At 38.1% G+C, this 18,031-nt stretch overlaps 1 protein-coding gene across 1 annotated transcript in view; it reads right to left on the bottom strand.

The window, feature by feature from the left end:
* Nucleotides 1–18,031, bottom strand: part of CACNA1A (calcium voltage-gated channel subunit alpha1 A) — a 216,363-nt gene that overhangs the window by 164,311 nt on the left and 34,021 nt on the right. Inside the window, exons 3-5 of the mRNA XM_088134001.1 lie at nt 3,344–3,435; nt 2,042–2,194; nt 15–202 (exon numbers count right to left, since the gene is read on the bottom strand). Of these exons, the coding sequence (XP_087990127.1) occupies nt 15–202; nt 2,042–2,194; nt 3,344–3,435 (433 nt within the window). The remainder of the gene's footprint in view (nt 1–14; nt 203–2,041; nt 2,195–3,343; nt 3,436–18,031) is intronic.

The following is an 18,031-nucleotide window of genomic DNA, read 5'->3' as shown; positions in this document are numbered from 1 at the left end:
ATATTAACACTCACATAATAAAGGAGATTAGTCCACCCTTCCATGGTGATACACTGGAAGACAGTCAGCACAGCGAATAGGATGTTATCAAATTGTGTGATCCCGTAGTTGGGTCCTTGCCAGTATTCTTTACACTCAGTCCCATTAGGGCAGAGGCGTGACGGTGCTTCCTTCCCACATGGAGCTTCTTGCTTGATTTCATCTGGGGAGGGAGGAAAAAGAGGGCCTCTAGTAGACTGTGGCAGGCAGATAAGCAACTGCAGGAGGCAGAAAAAATGGTATCACTTGCCTTGTAAAAGCACTGGCTTCCTCCAAAATTATTGCTCGGAGTACTCAGACAGATACATTTTTCTCTCCATGCAGTGACTTTTCCAGACAACGTACAAACATACCAAAAAGCAGAAGCCAGCATGGTTTTGGTTTTAATTTTTCTGTCCCTCCAAGTAAAGCATGGGGACTTCCCAGATGTGTTTTTCAAATGATACAAACTACTTGCCTCCACAACCAACACTGATATTCCCCAACAATGTCCCTGACTTCTGATGGGCTACCCACCTTTGTTTTGCAGGCTGATACATTTAAGAAGCTTGCTTGACTTGAAGCAAAATAAAAATAATCCTCTGTATTTAGGTAGTGGTGGGAAAGTAAGAGTGTTTTGTGATGCTAGCCAACTGGTGGTCTGCAAATCTATTCTGCTCGACACACTGGTACGTAGTAAGAATATAGGAAGCTGCCTTATATCAAGTCAGTACATCTTACTCCATACTATCTAGTCTGATGGGCAGCAAGTCTACAGGATGTCAGGAAAAAATTGTATCACAAGATCTTTTTTGAGTATTTAATATTACTTTTTTAAAAAATGCTCCTCCTAAACAAAGCTGTATAAAAAGGTTATATAATGTGAGGACAGCCCAGCGTATGCATGTTCAATAGCAAAATGGCTCTCTGTTTCTACATACATCAGTACGTATATCCTTAGTTACAACATGGTTGATAATATACATCAATCTATATCTTCACTCAGCAGTATATACAAACTTCATTAGGTCTGTACCACACACACTTTGGATTGGATTCCAAAAAGTTACTTCAGAGTGTGCAGAGGTGTAAATGAAGAACCTAAAGCAGTTGTGGTGACACTAAGCAGCCCTAATGTTAATTACTGTTATTAACACAAATTGATTAAATTTATACCAAATGTAAAGCAAACTAACATAGAAATTATCATGAGATAGTTAGGTTCATCTCATAGAAGAAAGTATAGATTCATAGATTTGCACTGTACACAGGGAGGAGCTCCACTCTTCTTTATTTGTTGCTGTGGCAACATGTACGTAGATAAGAATGCTCCTCCATAGTTAGGCTGAATGCACCAAGAGTAAATGGACTATAGAAGGCTACATTCATGCTTCTTTTAGTTGCTCTGATCAGCAAAGCAATGGAAACAATCAAGTCTTTCTTGAAATTTGTTCACATGAAGAAAATTTGAGATGCCCCGTTGAGATACTGAGTTTACATACCACATTAATTCATAATGTGGTTGGGTTTTTTTCCCTTAGCATATTATAGGAACCCATCAGTTATCTGGGATTAGTTTCTGCAGAAACAGAATTGTGCTTTTCTGAAGCTAACTGTTCAGGGAATGCTGTATGTAAATATAAAAAGCGATTAACCAGCTGGCCTGCATTTTGACTTACGTTCCTCTTACACAGCTTACATTTCAAAGCAAATATAAATAATCATTCAGCAAAAATATAACATGTTTCAACCATGCTGTGATAAACAATTCATCATGGCTTAGTTTATACAGCCGTAAACCATGGTTTATAGTTGGCATCATCAACTGTACTAAGCAAAACCCAAACAAATTGCATTACGGCTTACTACAATGTTTGAAACTTATCTTAGCAGCTCATTTATTTTAACAGAAATAATATTTGTGGCTAATTACCTTTTTCCCAATTTCAAAACAACCACCTCTGTTAACTTGTTTGAATTGGGCAGCTGGTAGGAGAAGGGAATATAAATGCTCTTTACCTACCGGTATGAATATCCTTGCAGGCGGTGTGAAATTTCCCCAAATAAAATTCTAACCCTATGATTGCAAAAATAAGAATTGCAAAAAATAGGAGGAGGCCAATTTGTAGCAGAGGTATCATGGCCTTCATTATGGACTTAAGGACAACTTGTAAACCTGCAACAAAAGACAGAGCAAGCTATCAGAGAGTAGACCTAAAGCATGCACATGAGCAAATATTATTGCAATTTTAACAGGATACAGAGGGAATGACATACTGTTCCCTACTTTGTTTATATTCCTCATCCTTCTAACATGGCATTCACATCAGACCTATGAATCTTTAAAGTAGTAGAAAAAAGAACATCAGAAAAAAATAAGTTACCCTGTCCATGTACAACATGGAGTTATTATTTATGTCAGTTCTTTTACCACTGAATGGCCAATTAAGATAAGATCAATAACTTAAGACTTTTAAGAAAAGACCCTAACAAGTAGCATGTGAGAAAGCACATTCTGGAAGTCAGTCAGAAGAGTCAAATTTTCCTGTGTTCCTGAATTTATGTGGATCTATTAAAGTGCATTTTGATAATTATTTTCTACTGGGATAATTTCCATTCATGCAATAATTTAATCCCCTTATTTCTAAGTGGTCACATCTCGCCAATCTTGTCAGGGCTCAGAAGCATAAGTAGGGTCAAGCTTAGTTAGTATTTGGATAGGAGCCCACCAGCAAATTCCAGGGCTGTTGGCTAAACTGGGATGTTAAAAAAAAAAAAAACAACATTCTGGAAGAAGGGAATATCCATACTGTTGCCAAAAAAGCTCAACACAAGAGTGCTTTTACCTTTATCATGGAAAGAGATTGGAGAATCAACACATTTTAGACACTTCTCTAAATATATATGAATTTTGGAAATACCGAACGAAATATATAATGAACCCACTTTTGTCTGAATTCTGGTTTTTGCATTTAGAAGAAAATGACTATAGTGACAGTATAATATTTTGTGTCTTTAAATCCCACTCTGTTCAATGGGGCTTGCTCTCAAGATAGTGTCTATAGAGGATTATAGCCTGAACCTTATAAAGAGATGACAGATCCTTTGATTAGGCAATGGATTCCATGCAAAGGCAGTAAAGTAAAATGTGAAATTTCCAGTGGATGGTGGCAGAAGTACGTAATCAAGCTGTTAAAAGGCAAAAAGATAAGAAGCTGTCTGAGATAGTTCTAATCTACATGGAAATGGTAAATTAGTTGTGTCAAAGCATGGTAGTCCAAGATAGTGCTGGTTAGTTGAAAGACATTAATTAAAAGCTACTCACTTGGGATTCCCGACACTAACTTTAGTGGCCGGAGTACACGAACTGCCCGCAAAGTCCGCAAGTCAAATTCGGTACCAACTGTTGACAAGATGCTATAAGACAAAAAAAGGAGAAAATGTTGGTGTGGGGAATGCGAGCTATTTCCACAGACCAGAACAGGAAGAAATCTGGATTTTCCTATGATGGTATCCATTATTTGCTTGGGAAGAAACCATGACTATACAAAGCATGCTGAGGTTTTCACATTCTCATCCTTCTGGAAATCATTAATTTTGCTATGGAAATCAATTCGTTCCTTGATTCTATACTCACAGTAAAAAATAGTATTAACCTCTTTATCCCAACAATAAGCATTAGGGCTGTATAAATTTTCAAACTTTCACTTCCAATAAAGTTTGAGCAAAGCACCCTCTCGGAGCTGCTTTGCAAAGCAACATGGTGTTTTTGCTTCAAAGAGTACAGCAAAAACTGTGATGTGTCGTTCTGCTTTACATCACCCTACAGCTTCTACAGGTACTAGAGGAAGCTAAGAGAACAGGGAGAGGTGACACAATGGCTTCACTGGGGCTAATCACAACCACTTTTGCCTCAGTAAAAAGACAAAACAGAGCATCATCACAATGGAAAGCATTTAATATGTATTCATTCTTTTTTTGCTTGATCTTGGACAAAAGAACTTATCACAATTAATTCAAAAATCAGCATCAATAAAAAATGTATAATATATAATATAACCCATAAATAGCAGAAATATACAGACAATAAAAATACTTAACTTCCAATATTAAAATGTTTAAATAGCAGTCTGAATTGAAAAAAGATTCTTATGGGAAGAAAGCTTGAGTATACCAATAATGTTTAAATTTCTACTTAAAGCCAACAAAGTCTTGTTCCGAATTTCTAGGTATACTGTCCCACAAAACTGGAGCTGCTACTGAAATGCTCTTGCCTTAATTGTTTCCAAATGGGTTCCCTCTAGGATGGCACTTATAATAAACCCTTAGTGGATAATCAAAGCTCTTGGTTCACAATGTACAGGAGGAAGTAATTTCTTCTGGTAGGCAAGACCCAAGACATGGAAGAATTTATATTCCAGCACTAGTATCCTGAATTTGATCTAGAAATATATGGGAAGTCAGTGCAGCTTTGCCAAAGAAGTTATCACATACTTCTGTCAGAAAACATAAGGCAGAAGCCAGGTCACCACATTCTATGCCCCTTGCAATTTCTGAGTTTTCTTCAGAGGTATCTCTAGATAAGAGTGTATTACCATGGTCTATTTGGAGGGTAACCAGCAGGTGGATAATGGTGGCCCAGTCAGATCTCTGTGGAAGAATTTAAGCAATCTGAATATCAATAAATGTTTTAGCATGGAGCTCCTGAGCACAGTAAGAGTAAAAACTGTAGTAACAAATATTTAACTAGCAAGTAGGCTTCAAGAAAAAGTAGTTTCTTTATTGTATTTAGCCTGTCAGAGTTAGATTCAAGAGGAAGTGGTTAGAAAGACTGTTAGAGCAAGACGTGATAGGAAATAGGCTCGACTGTCAGAGCTAGTGGAAATTGTTGTTGTTGCACAGCACAAGTGTGACCCACTTATCTTTGTCTTTGGGTTTTCTCTGTAATCAATCATATTCTTTCACACCTGTAGTTTTTTTGTTGCTTAATTATAAATCCAGACTACTGTCTTTATACCAGGGTCTTCCCCATGGCATGTTACTGAACATGTCCATGTGTGCCTAATCTGTTTTTTTCTCTCCCCCCACCCCACCAAGCAGAGAGATTGGAGAGGAAGGGATTACAAGAGAGGAAACAGGCATACAATGGGGAATACACTGGCTATTTGCCTAGCATGCTTGCAGCTCCCATGCCAGCATTAGCACATTCCTTTCGGTGTGTATTCCCCATTGTGTACCATCTTACTGTCTTGTAATCCCCTCCCCTCCAATGAATGTAAATACAAACATTAATTCCCTTCTTGCTAATTATCTCAGCACCAGAGTGAGCATTCCAAAGTGCGGGGGAATTGGGAAAAAGGAAAGCTGAAGTAAAATCATAAGCACAGTCATGGTCACGTGATTTCCCAGTTAGCAAATGAGTTGCTGGTCCCAACTGTGGTCACTAAATGAGGGCTATCTGCACATCTGTAGATTGTATTTGTTGACTATTTTCTAAGAGAGCAAACTTGGGCCAATGCTTGTATGCACACTTGTCTTCATTTCATCTGTATGAAAGGAAAAGGAAGAATAAAGTCTTGTCTGTTAGACCACTTCCTAGCTGGGTCTATAAGGCTCCTCAAAGACTGTCTCTTGTTAATGATTTTTGAGGTTATTGCAACAGTCACAGGTCCTTGCCACTTTAAAGAGGATAGTGATAAGGCCTCTACTTAAGAAACATTCTCTCAATATAATAATTTTTACTGAATTGTAATTTTAAAACTCTAGAAATGTGACATAGAGAAACCAATTTGATTTTCCATTGACATCCATGAATAATCTTTCATTGACATTCATGCATTTTCCTATATGCCTCCCTATATTTTTGAATATATCATTTATGTATTCTAACAGCTGTTTATAAATCTTTATTATTGGTTTATTATCTGGTAAATAGCATTAAATGTTTTAATAGTATATGGTGTTCTGAAGCACATTAGAGCTGCTGAGCCATATTTAAATGTTAGAAGCTGTTTTTACTTTTGCCATTCTGCATTTTGGGATACATGGTATTTATGTTGCAACTGCACAAATAACAAAATATCCTCTCTTAATTGATCTAAGATACACATTCCACTCTAATTCTAAAAAAAAAAAAGGATTGTTTTTCTAATTTCAAGTTTTAGTCCCTTCAAAATTTTTAATCTAGCAGAAGACTTAAATTGGATCTGGCATGCTATATATACTAGCTAATACAGAAGGAGGAGAAATTCCATATTGCCAGGGTAACTGGAGTCTCACATCTTCCAACTTATAAGAATTGCCCTATATGCCAATTCTAAGATTGCATAATGTGTCTGAAGTAGGATAACTTGAGCCTGGTCATTTATGCCTCACGTGTATTGATTTGTTTGATAATCCATTTGTCTGTTTTCTTGGCTGTCCATGGTATTCTCAGGAGTCTTCTCCAATACCAAAGTTCAGAATCATCAATACTTTTTCTATCCTGCTTTTTCAAAGTCCAACTTTTGCTTCCATAGAGTGTCACAGGGAATACCATGGCTTAAATGATTCTAATCTCTGTAGGTATGGAAACATGATGGCATTTGAATCTTTTCCAAGGGCTTCATGGCGGCTCTACGAAGTGCTAGTCTGTGGCGTATTTCTTGATTGTTTACTGTTGATGGTTGATCCTAAAAGGTAGAAGCTGTTCACCACTTCAACATTTTCATTGTCAGTTCTAAGGCTGGTTGTTCTACCTGTTGTCATTAGTTTGGTCTTCTTTATATTTATTTTGTGCTCCTTGACTTTTTTCACTAGAGCTTGCAGATCCTTTGTATTTTTGGCTATCTGGGTAGTGTCATCAGCATAGCACTGATTATTGATGTTTCTTCTTCCAGTTTTAAAACCAGGTTCATCTTCTTCCAATCTAGCTTTCCTTAATAAATATTCAGTATATAGGTTGAATAAATAAGGGGAGAGTATAGAGCTTTGTCTCACTCCTTTCCCGACCTGGAGCCAGTCTGTTTCATCATGTTCTGTCTGTACAGTGGCTTCCTGACCTGTATATAGGTTTAGCATGAGGACAATAAGATGTTCATGGATTCCTATTTTTCTGAGCACATCCCACAGCTTGACATGATTCACACAATTGAAGGCCTTTCTATAATCAATGAAGGACATACTGACTTCTTTTTGGTATTCTTTGGGTTTCTCAATTATCCAGCATACATCAGCAATAAAGTCTCATGTTCCTTGGCCTTTTTAAAAGTCAGTTTGAAAATCTGGCATTTCTTTTTCCATGTGGGGCTCTCATCAGTGTTGGATGAACCTAGGCATTATTTTGCTAGCATGTGAAATTAAGGATATTGTACAATGGTTTGCACACCTAAAAGTAAAATTTACTCTGGGAAATTAAAATATCCTTCTCTGAGAACTGAAGCTTTATGAGTGAAAGATGAGGAAAGGTTCCCAAACAGTAGCCCTCAAAGACATCAATATTATATTTGAAAGGTATAACCACCAATAGACTTTACTGATTTTAGCACAGAAGATTCATATTTATCAGTAAATGCTAACATATAATTTGCTAATATATCATCTAGCTTGTACTTTTGTCTATATTAGGAACTGAATCTCAGTACTCAGTAATCATTCATGCTAAACCCAATCAGAGAGAGAAGAAATTGTGTTATATGCCTCTTAAATAAAAAGGGATCAGTAATCACTTTGGCTTTTAGGGAAGCATATATAACTGTAATCCATGTTCTTAACTCCTAAAGGAAAGAAAATGTTGAAATAATAAAAAAAAAGTATTGCCAATAAATTTTTCAAACATTTCTTCACAGAGAAATTGAATTCATCTTAACATTTTTATTCTGACAAGGTTTACTAATAATCTCAAATTCTCACCTCTTATATAATACAAATAAGATCTGCTTGATCAGAATGTATCAAATCTACCATACTGTCTTTTGGACTTGGTTACCAAGAATGTCACATAATATTTTAACATCTATATTCATTAATGAAATAATCAGTAGAATTAATTCAACAAAATATTATTTCGTGTCAATTGGACAATTCTGCATTCTTTTAGAAAGAAACTGACAGGTTTAGCTAATCGCCAGAGATACAGTGCTTATAGTTCAACATTGTTTATATGAAGTAGTTAAATGTTATGCTGGCTCTTTTTGATAGAAGGTATTTCATGTAATGATTGTATTCCAGAAGACACTTTTTTTTGTAGATGTTCCTGTTCTTTTGAATTATATACCATCAATTTGGAAAGTAATAGAAGAATTTCAGAAATGGGTATTGGTATTACATGAAAACTGGTATTACATGATACATTCTCCATCAGTTATAAAATGATTTAAAGAATATACTTCTCTTCCTCTGTTTGAACAATAATTTTATCACAAGAAGTCTCAGTTGAAGGTAATTAGAAATGTATCCTGCATTTACTAATTTATATGATAAATTTCTCATTTTTCTTATTAAGGGTACTTAAAATAAAATACATTTAAAGTATGACATTTAAGTCTAGTCTTTATTAAAACAAAAGAAGAATAGTTTTGTGATGTCTTTCTTCTTCTTACAGCATCTTCTCTGTCTTTTAAACCTCAAAATGTCTTAGAGTATGATGCCCTCTCCATTCAACAATTTCTTCCTTTAATTGGTTATTTCACCCCCATTCTCCATATATGGCCAAGACTATTTAATGTCCTTTTTGTAAATGTTCATTTTATCTGAACCCATGACATATTAAGTTTTTCACACCTTGCATCTTGGTGTAAACTGCTCAGTCTATTTTAGTTATACCAGTCAACTTTACTCTGGATAGAAGCCAACAGATTAACAATCCATCTTCAAAACTACTGGAGTTCTCTAGTCCATAACAACTATTATAGCACCTTTAGCTATGCACAACTCCTCCTCCTCAGAATCTTCTCTGATACTGTTTTACTCCATCCCTAATGTCAGCATGGCATACAATATCAATACCAACCTACTTGCAGCCCCTTTCTCCTCTGACAGCTTTCCTGTGAGAATCTAAACTAATCTCTACCTTCATTTCTTATCAACAATACAAGTACACACTGTTTTGTTTGGTGTCTGCATGGATAAATGGATAGGTGAAGAACCAGCAAGATGCTATGGTGGAGACAGTCTCATCACAGATGGTAACTATTAAAACACTGGCGAAGGGTAAACATATTACAACCATCACATGCATACTTGCTCATTATGTGAAGACATAGCAATCCTTTTAAAAACATAATTTCACTGATTTTTTTTGTTAAACCTGCCTCTTTCTTTTGCCTGTTCCTAACTTAAAAATGGTTGCATATTAGAGGATAGCGTTTATGTTAAAATGAGATTCCTTAGTTCTGGAATTAGAAGATATTCTTGATTGTTCCTATCTTTCTCCTATGGCAATTAAAACCTGACTCAGATGGGCTCGTTGAGCAACTCCAACTAAAAGCCATTTATTCACTCTAGCCATGTGAATCAGCAGAACTAAAAGTCAGGTCCCCAACAAACAGGAAGGCAAAGCATTCTCTAACTCTATACTAATATATTTCATTTGTGAAACAGATGGGTATTTGTATAAGATAGCACTTATCCTGACATGCACATTGCATTCTTTTATCCTAGACAGAATGGAATAAAATGGGAATTTGTTGCTAGTTCCTAAACTGGAATTAATTCCTAGTTTATACAGTTGTGGTCTTTTCCCACTCTTCTGTAATGGGCAATATAAAACTTCCAATCTAACCTATTATAAGATCCATGAGTTACATGGGACCTTTGGGACTCATACCTCAGAGATTTAAAAGCCACATATCTGAAAGCTGCTTCACATGACACAGTACAATATTCTTATCTTCCTATGATTAATAGGTACAGAGCAATCTCCACGCCCACCCCAGTACTGTACTAATTACTAACATGCTTAACAATCATGTATGCCTATTTTCATAAGTTTTTTTTTCAAAATGTTTCCACATAATTCCATATGCCGGTCTGTAAATACCAGATCATAGATGTTGTTGATAAAAGGGCTATTATCTACATTGGGCCAGACTGAAATTGTGCAGTTCTTCTAGTTTGAGGCCATTTCCCCACTAGTGACTTACAGCACTTTCTCAGATCACCCAATCATCGTGGTACCAAAATAACACAAACGAAGATAGGCTTTAATAACTGCAGTGATGACTGGATGATGCTTTAAATACACTGTAAGTCCCTAGGGGGAAGTGGCCTGAAACAATTACCTACATTGTTCTCTCTCTCCCTGCTTATTCATAAAATATATCTTTTCATGCAGTGCACAAGAACTATAGAGACTCATTGTTACTGGCTTAGATGTTTTTAAATGAATTAGACAAATTAATAGAGGATGTAACTGACTGTGATGGAAACTCTGTGTGCAGAATGCTCCTCTGAATACTAGGGGAGAAAGAACTGGAGAAGATTCTACTTGAAGCCCTACTTGTGGCCTTTTCAAAGATATCTTATTTGTCACTATGGGAAACAAAGGACTAGATGAACTTTGGTTGTAAGTAAATGAGTTTCCTCTTATGTATCCAGGTTATCAGCATTTTGGGGACACATGTTATTGTGGAGTCCTTGGGGTTCTCTAAGCTTGGTTGTTTCCTCACAAACATTTCATTACCCAGCTAGGTAGCATACAGTAGCTACTATATATAAACAGAGAGCAAACCCCACTCCATTCTAACACTGAGGATGTTACCTAGCCAGGTAACAAAACATTTGCAAGGAAACAACCAAGCTCAGAGAACCCCAAAGAAAACTCTACTGTTCAATCCTGAGCTACATATATTCTCTTCTATTGGTATGCACGTTATTTCTGCACAACTGCATATTTCCTTCAATTTCTACATTTTCTGAACTGCAAATTCCTGCCATCCTGTTTCTTCTTTTTGTCTGTGGCAACATTTAAAACTCCAGAGCTCCACTGGGAAAACTAATGCTGCCATCATTCCACAACTTTTGTATGGACTAAGTTGCCAGGTCCTTGCCTGTGACTCCAGCATAAAGAAAGAATATTGCAGAGTCCTTGAAAAACTTTGAAATTTAGTGTTCAGCTGTTCGGCATGGATTTAGGGGAAAGGGGAGGCTGAATTTTGTACCTCCATTCCTGGATCCCTTTCCAAGCAGTGAGCAGCACAGTCTTAAATTTTTTAAAAAATAGGCTTTAATTATTGCATTTTGTTGTTCAGTCGTTAAGTCATGTCCGACTCTTTGTGACCCCATGAACCATATCGCGCCAGGCCTTCCTGTCCTTCACTGCCTCCCTGAGTTTGCTCAGTTTCATGCTCATTGCTTCAGTGATGCTATCTAACCATCTCATCCTCTGCCGTCCTCTTCTCCTTTTGCCTTCAATCTTTCCCAGCATCAAGGTCTTTTCCAAAGAGTCCTCTCTTCGCATTAGGTGACCAAAGTATCTGAGCTTGAGCTTCATTGTCAATCCTTCCAATGAGCAATCAGGGTTGATTTCCTTTAAGATTGACTGGTTTGACCTCCTAGCAGTCCAGGGGACTCTTAAGAGTCTTCTCCAGCACCACAGTTCAAAGGCATCAATTCTTTGGCACTCAGCCTTCTTTATGGTCCAGCTCTCACAGCCATACATTACTACTGGAAAAACCATAGCTTTGACTATGCGGATCTTTGTCGGCAAGGTGACGTCTCTGCTTTTTAATATGCTATCTAGATTTGCCATAGCTTTCCTCCCAAGGAGCAAGCGTCTTTTAATTTCATGGCTGCAGTCTCCGTCTGCGGTGATCTTGGAGCCCAAATAAATGAAGTCTGTTACTGCTTCCATTTCTACCCCTTCTATTTGCCAGGAATTGATGGGTCCAGATGCCATGATCTTAGTTTTTTTAATGTTGAGTTTCAAGCCAGCTTTCGCACTCTCCTCTTTCACACTCATCAAGAGGCTCTTTAGTTCTTCTTCACTTTCAGCCATTAGGGTGGTATCATCTGCGTATCTGAGGTTGTTGATGTTTCTCCCTGCAATCCTAATTCCGGCTTGTGATTCTTCCAGCCTGGCATTTCTCATGATGTACTCTGCATATAGGTTAAATAAGCAGGGTGACAGTATACAGCCTTGTCGTACTCCTTTCCCTATTTTGAACCAATCGGTTGTTCCATGACTGGTTCTAACTGTTGCTTCTTGGCCCGCATAGAGATTTCTCAGAAGACAGGTAAGATGGTCTGGTACCCCCATCTCTTTCAGAATTTGCCACAGTTTGTTGTGATCCACACAATCAAAGGCTTTTGCATAGTCAATGAAGCAGAAGTAGATGTTTTTCTGGAACTCTCGTGCTTTCTCCATGATCCAGCGAATGTTGGCAATTTGATCTCTAGTTCCTCTGCCTCTTCGAAACCCACCTTGTACAACTGGTAGTTGTCGGTTCACGTACTGCTGAAGCCTAGCTTGTAGGATTTTGAGCATAACCTTGCTAGCATGTGAAATGAGTGCAATTGTGCGATAGTTTGAGCATTCTTTGGCATTGCCCTTCTTTGGAATTGGAACATAAACTGACCTTTTCCAATCCCGTGGCCACTGTTGCATTTTCCAAACTTGCTGGCATATTGAGTGCAGCACTTTAACACCATCATCTTTTAGTATTTTAAATAACACAGCTGGAATACGGTCATCTCCACTAGCTTTGTTGTTAGTAATGCTTCCTAAGGCCCACTTGACTTCACTCTCTAGGATGTCTGGCTCAAGGTCAGTGACCACACCAGCATGGACATCAGGAACATTAAGTTCTTTCTTGTAGAGTTCTTCTGTGTATTCTTGCCACCTCTTCTTAATCTCTTCTGCTAGGTCCCTGCCTTCTTTGTCCTTTATCATGCCCATCTTTGCACTAAACATTCCTTTGATATCTCCAATTTTCTTGAAGAGATCTCTAGTCTTCCCCATTCTATTGTTTTCCTCGATTTCTTTGCATTGTTCATTTAAGAAGGCCTTCTCATCTCTCCTTGCTGTTCTCTGGAAATCTGCATTCAGTTGCTTATATCTTTCCCTTTCACCCTTGCTTTTTGCATTCCTTCTTTCCACAGCTATTTGTAAAGTCTCATCAGACAGCCATTTTGCTTTCTTGCATTTCTTTTTCTTTGGGATGGTTTTAGTTGCTGCCTCCTGTACAATGTTACGGACCTCCGTCCATAGTTCTTCAGGCACTCTGTCTACCAAATCTAATCCTCTAAATCTATTCATCACCTTCACTGTGTACTCACAAGGAATATGATCTAAGTCATACCTGAGTGGTCTAGTGGTTTTCCCTACGTTCTTCAATTTAAGCCTAAATTTTGCAGTAAGAAGCTCATGATCTGAGCCACAGTAAGCTCCTGGTCTTGTTTTTGCTGTCTGTATAGAGCTTCTCCATCTTTGGCTGCAAAGTATATAACCAATCTGGTTTCAATATTGACCATCTGGTGATGTCCATGTGTAGAGTCGTCTCTTGTGTTGTTGGAAAAGAGTGTTTGCTATGACTAGCTTGTTCTCTTGACAGAATTCTATTAGCCTTTGCCCTGCTTCATTTTGTACTCCAAGGCCAAACCTGCCTGTTATTCCGATTACGCCTTGACTTCCTACTTCAGCATTCCAATCCCCTATGATGAAAAGGACATCTTGTTTTGGTGCTAGTTCTAGAAGGTGTTGTAGGTCTTCATAGAACCGGTCAACTTCAGCTTCTTCGGCATCAGTGGTTGGGGCATAGACTTGGATTACTGTGATGTTAAACGGTTTGCCTTGGATTCGCACTGAGATCATTCTGTCGTTTTTGAGATTGTACCCCATTACTGCCTTTCCCACTCTCTTATTGACTATGAGTGCTACTCCATTTCTTCTAAGGGTTTCTTGCCCACAGTAGTAGATATAATGGTCACCTGAATTAAATTCACCCATTCCCGTCCATTTCAGTTCGCTGATTCCCAAGATGTTGATGTTCAATCTTGTCATCTCATGTTTGACCACATCCAGCTTGGCTTGGTTCATAGATCTTACATTCCAGGTACCTATACAATATTGTTCTTTACAGCATTGGACCTTCGTTTCGCTTCCAGATACATCCACAGCTGGACGTCCTTTCGGCTTTGGCCCAGCCGCTTCACTCTTTCTGGAGCTACTTGGAATTGCCCTCAGCTCTTCCCCAGTAGCATATTGGACACCTTCCAACCTGAGGGGCTCATCTTCCGGCGTCATATCTTTTAGCCTTTTGACATTATCCATGGGGTTTTCTTGGCAAGGATACTGGAGTGGGTTGCCATTTCCTTCTCCAGTGGACTACATTTTGTCAGAACTCTGTCATGACCTGTCCGTCTTGGGTGGCCCTGCACAGTATAGCTCACGGCTTCAATGAGTTACGCAAGTCCCTCCGCCACAACAAGGCAGTGATCCATGAAGGGGAATTATTGCATAGGGGAAGAGAATTGCAATATAGCACTCCAATCAGTGGCAGATCAATACATAAGAAAAATGTTTATTGTGTACCTAAGAATAAGTATTCTAGATGCTTTAAGTAATAAGGCAGGATGCAATTGCTATAGCCACTCTGTCCTAAGGCTACTTTATTCCTCCACTAGTCTGACTGATTATGTGCCATCTTATGTTTTTGACTCCTAGTGACCACATAGGTAGATTTTCTCTGTGATGATCTGTCCCTAACCTGGTCTTTCAGGTCTTCCAACACTGCACCCATTGCCACTGTAACGGAGTCCATCCACCTTGCTGCTGGTCATCCTCTTCTCTTTCCTTCTACCTTTCCCAGCATTAGAGCCTTTTCAAGAGAGATGAGTCTTTGCATAATGTGTCTGAAGTAGGATAATTTGAATCTGGTCATTTGTGCCTCAAGTGAGAACTCTAGGTTGATTTGTTCAATGATCCATCAGTTTGTTTTCCTGGCCGTCCATGGTATTCTCAGGAGTCTTCTCCAACACCAAAGTTCAAAGGCATCAATATTCTTCTTATCCTGCTTCTTCAAAGTCCAACTTTCACTTCCCTAGAGGGTCACAGGGAATACCATAGCTTGCACAATTCTGATCTTTGTAGGTATAGACACATCATGGCATTTGAATCTTTTCCAAGGACTTCATAGTTGCTCTACCAAGTGCTAGTCTGCAACATATTTCTGGCTTGCTTGTTCCTTTACTGTTGATGGTTGATCCTAAAAGGCAGAAGCTATCTCCACTGCCAGTTCTAAGGCTGATTGTTCTACCTGTTGCCATTAGTTTGGTCTTCTGTATATTTAATTTTAGTTCCATTTTTACTTTGCTCCTTAACTTTTATTACTAGAGCTTGCAGATCCTTTGCATTTTTGACAATCAGGGTAATGTCATCAGCATGATGCAGGTTATTGATGTTTCTTCCTCCAATTTTAAAACCACACTAAACTTCTTCCAATCCAGCTTCCCTTAATATATATTCAGTATATAGGTTGAATAAATAAGGGGAGAGTATAGTCTTGTGTAACTCCTTTGCCAACCTGGAGCGGTATGTTTCACCATGTTCTGTCTGTACTGTGGCTTCCTGACCCATATATAGGTTTCTTATGAGGACAATGAGATGTTCTGGGATTCCCATTTTTCTGAGCACATTCCATAGCTTAATGTTATCAACACAATCAAAGGCCTTTCTATAATCAATGAAGCACATAGTAGCTTCTTGGTATTCTTTGGCTTTCTTAATAATCCAGCATGCATTAGCAATAATGTCTTCGGTTTCTTGGCCTTTTCTAAAGACAGCTTGAATGTCTGGCATTTCTTTTTGCATGTGCGGCTCTGTGTTGGATGATCCTAAGGATTATTTTGCTAGTTTATGAAATTAAGGATATTATATGATAGTTTGTACACTCTGTTAAGTCTCCTTTTTTTGGTATTGGAATGTAGATTGATCTTTTCCAATCAGTTGGTCACCGTGTCATTCTCCAAATTTGCTGGCATAGTTTGGTTAGAACCTTTACTGATTCTTCTTCTGTTGCTTACCATATTTCAGTGGGTATTGCATCAGTTCCTGTAGCCTTCCAACTTGGTAATGACCAGGGTGCTGATCTTCTTCTAGGACTAGAAGTTTTTGCAAGTAGGGAATATTTTCTAAGGTGATGTGATGGAATGTATCTACGAGGAGGAGAGTGATGTGGGAAATCACGGCTATCAGGAGGGAGGGGGTGCATTCCAGGAGGGGGAAGGAGATAAGAGACAATGCAGTCCTCAAGGAGAGTGTGGGAAGCAAAAGAGGTTCAAGATAGCCACTCCCTAGAATCTCCCAGGGTATATCCACTAGTTGCTGTAGTATAGGTTTAGTTTGGCAAGATTCTGTCTGTAAGGTGTAAGCAAATAAAGGAATTATACTCGACTGGACTGTTTCACTGTTGTTCTTGGGCTGGGCCTGACAGGTATCTTGGATGTTGACATCTCTACTGCACAGTTCTCCCACCCTTTTCTCTTATCTGCTATGACCAATGATTTTATCCAGGAACAATGGTCCCTAACTAGCATTTCCATGTGCTTGACTAAAACTCCTGCCATTGCCAAAGCACATCTGAAGGGTGCAGATTGAAGATGACTGAATGTACAGGAGGTGCCAAACAACAGGTGGGCAGATTGAGGAACGGGTAGAAATCCAGTAGCTACATCCTATCTTAGTGCAGTTTTTTTGTTGGTATTGCTATATTGTGATAAATGTGGTATTTCACACAGAGATTAAACCAAAACAGCATATTTCTGACCTGAGGAGTTTATCTACTAGACACTGTCAAAGGCAGAGAAAGAAAAGAGAGAAAAAAAATGGAGATGAGCACCTGCAGCGACAAATACCCAGTATTGTGACACTTAATAGGAATTTCTGCACTTGTATTCAGCTGGAGATGGAAGGCCAACATATCCCATACTGTCCTGCAAACTTGTAGCAGCACATGAAGGAAATACTATGCCTCAAAATATGAATGTTGCAAAAATTTCAGTCTGTTCTGCCCAAATATTTTCAGTGGTATATGAGCAAATTTGAATGGACAAAGTAGTTGTAAACACCTTTTCCTTCCTTAACAGTATAAGTTAGTATCAATAGCTCCTGCTGAAGAGAGAAAAACAGTAAGCATACGTTACATTCAAAGAGAGGGTGGAGAAAACTGGGAGCCACAATCCAACACTGGATTTATCCAACCGTAAAGCCTCCATTAGTAAATACCGGGTACTCCATTCCATTCATTATTGTGGAATGCCACAATTTCATAACCTTTCAGGATCATAGCTTAACAGCTACTTTGCACAGAATTCCACTACAACTGCATAAGCTAAGTAGTAAATACTGCAACAGTAATTATAGTTTCAAGAAGGAAAGTAGGAACTACTCCTGAGTGACTTAAGAATGTGGCTATGTATTTATGCAATAATGAATGATCCACCAGCTTGGAGATGCCTTATCTATTGCATGATGGGTTCACTACTAACTGAACCACCCCAAATTGTTGGGAGTTGGGCGATATACAAATTTAAATGACAACAACAACAATAGTAATGAAAATCATAATAGAACATGTGCTCATTTTTGCTGCTGTTCTATAACTTTGATGGTGTGTTCAGAATGAGGTTCAAGATTACAACCTAGATGCAGAGACCACAAACTCAGGTAAAATGAATGCTGTTAGTATGGATCAGAACACTGATTCCTGGTAAAAAAGGGTATTATTGTTATGTGCCTGAATATGCAGTATAGTTGGAATCATCCTGAAACAGATTTTTCTTGATGAAGCTTACCCCTTCCAAGTTATAAAACATACTATTACAATTGGTATATGTTGGCTGTCCAATCCCTGAAATATTTGAGAGATGTAAAACTCAAGCTTCATTATGGATTCTTTTGCAGTGTGATACACATGAGAATTTTCTTTTTCTTTTTTCTTTTAAAATACAAACTACAAAACACAAAACCAGTAATAACAAAAACGTAAAATAATTCAATCAAACAACCAAAATAAAACACATATAACTTAATCTCTAT

The sequence above is a fragment of the Python bivittatus genome, unplaced genomic scaffold, assembly GCF_059951505.1.
Source record: "Python bivittatus isolate LINGU-HERP-01145 unplaced genomic scaffold, Pbiv_v1 ctg000080_np1212, whole genome shotgun sequence".
Lineage (NCBI taxonomy): Eukaryota > Metazoa > Chordata > Lepidosauria > Squamata > Pythonidae > Python > Python bivittatus.
The sequence above is the reverse complement of the archived record's forward strand: the minus strand, read 5'-3'. Positions and strand labels throughout refer to the sequence as shown.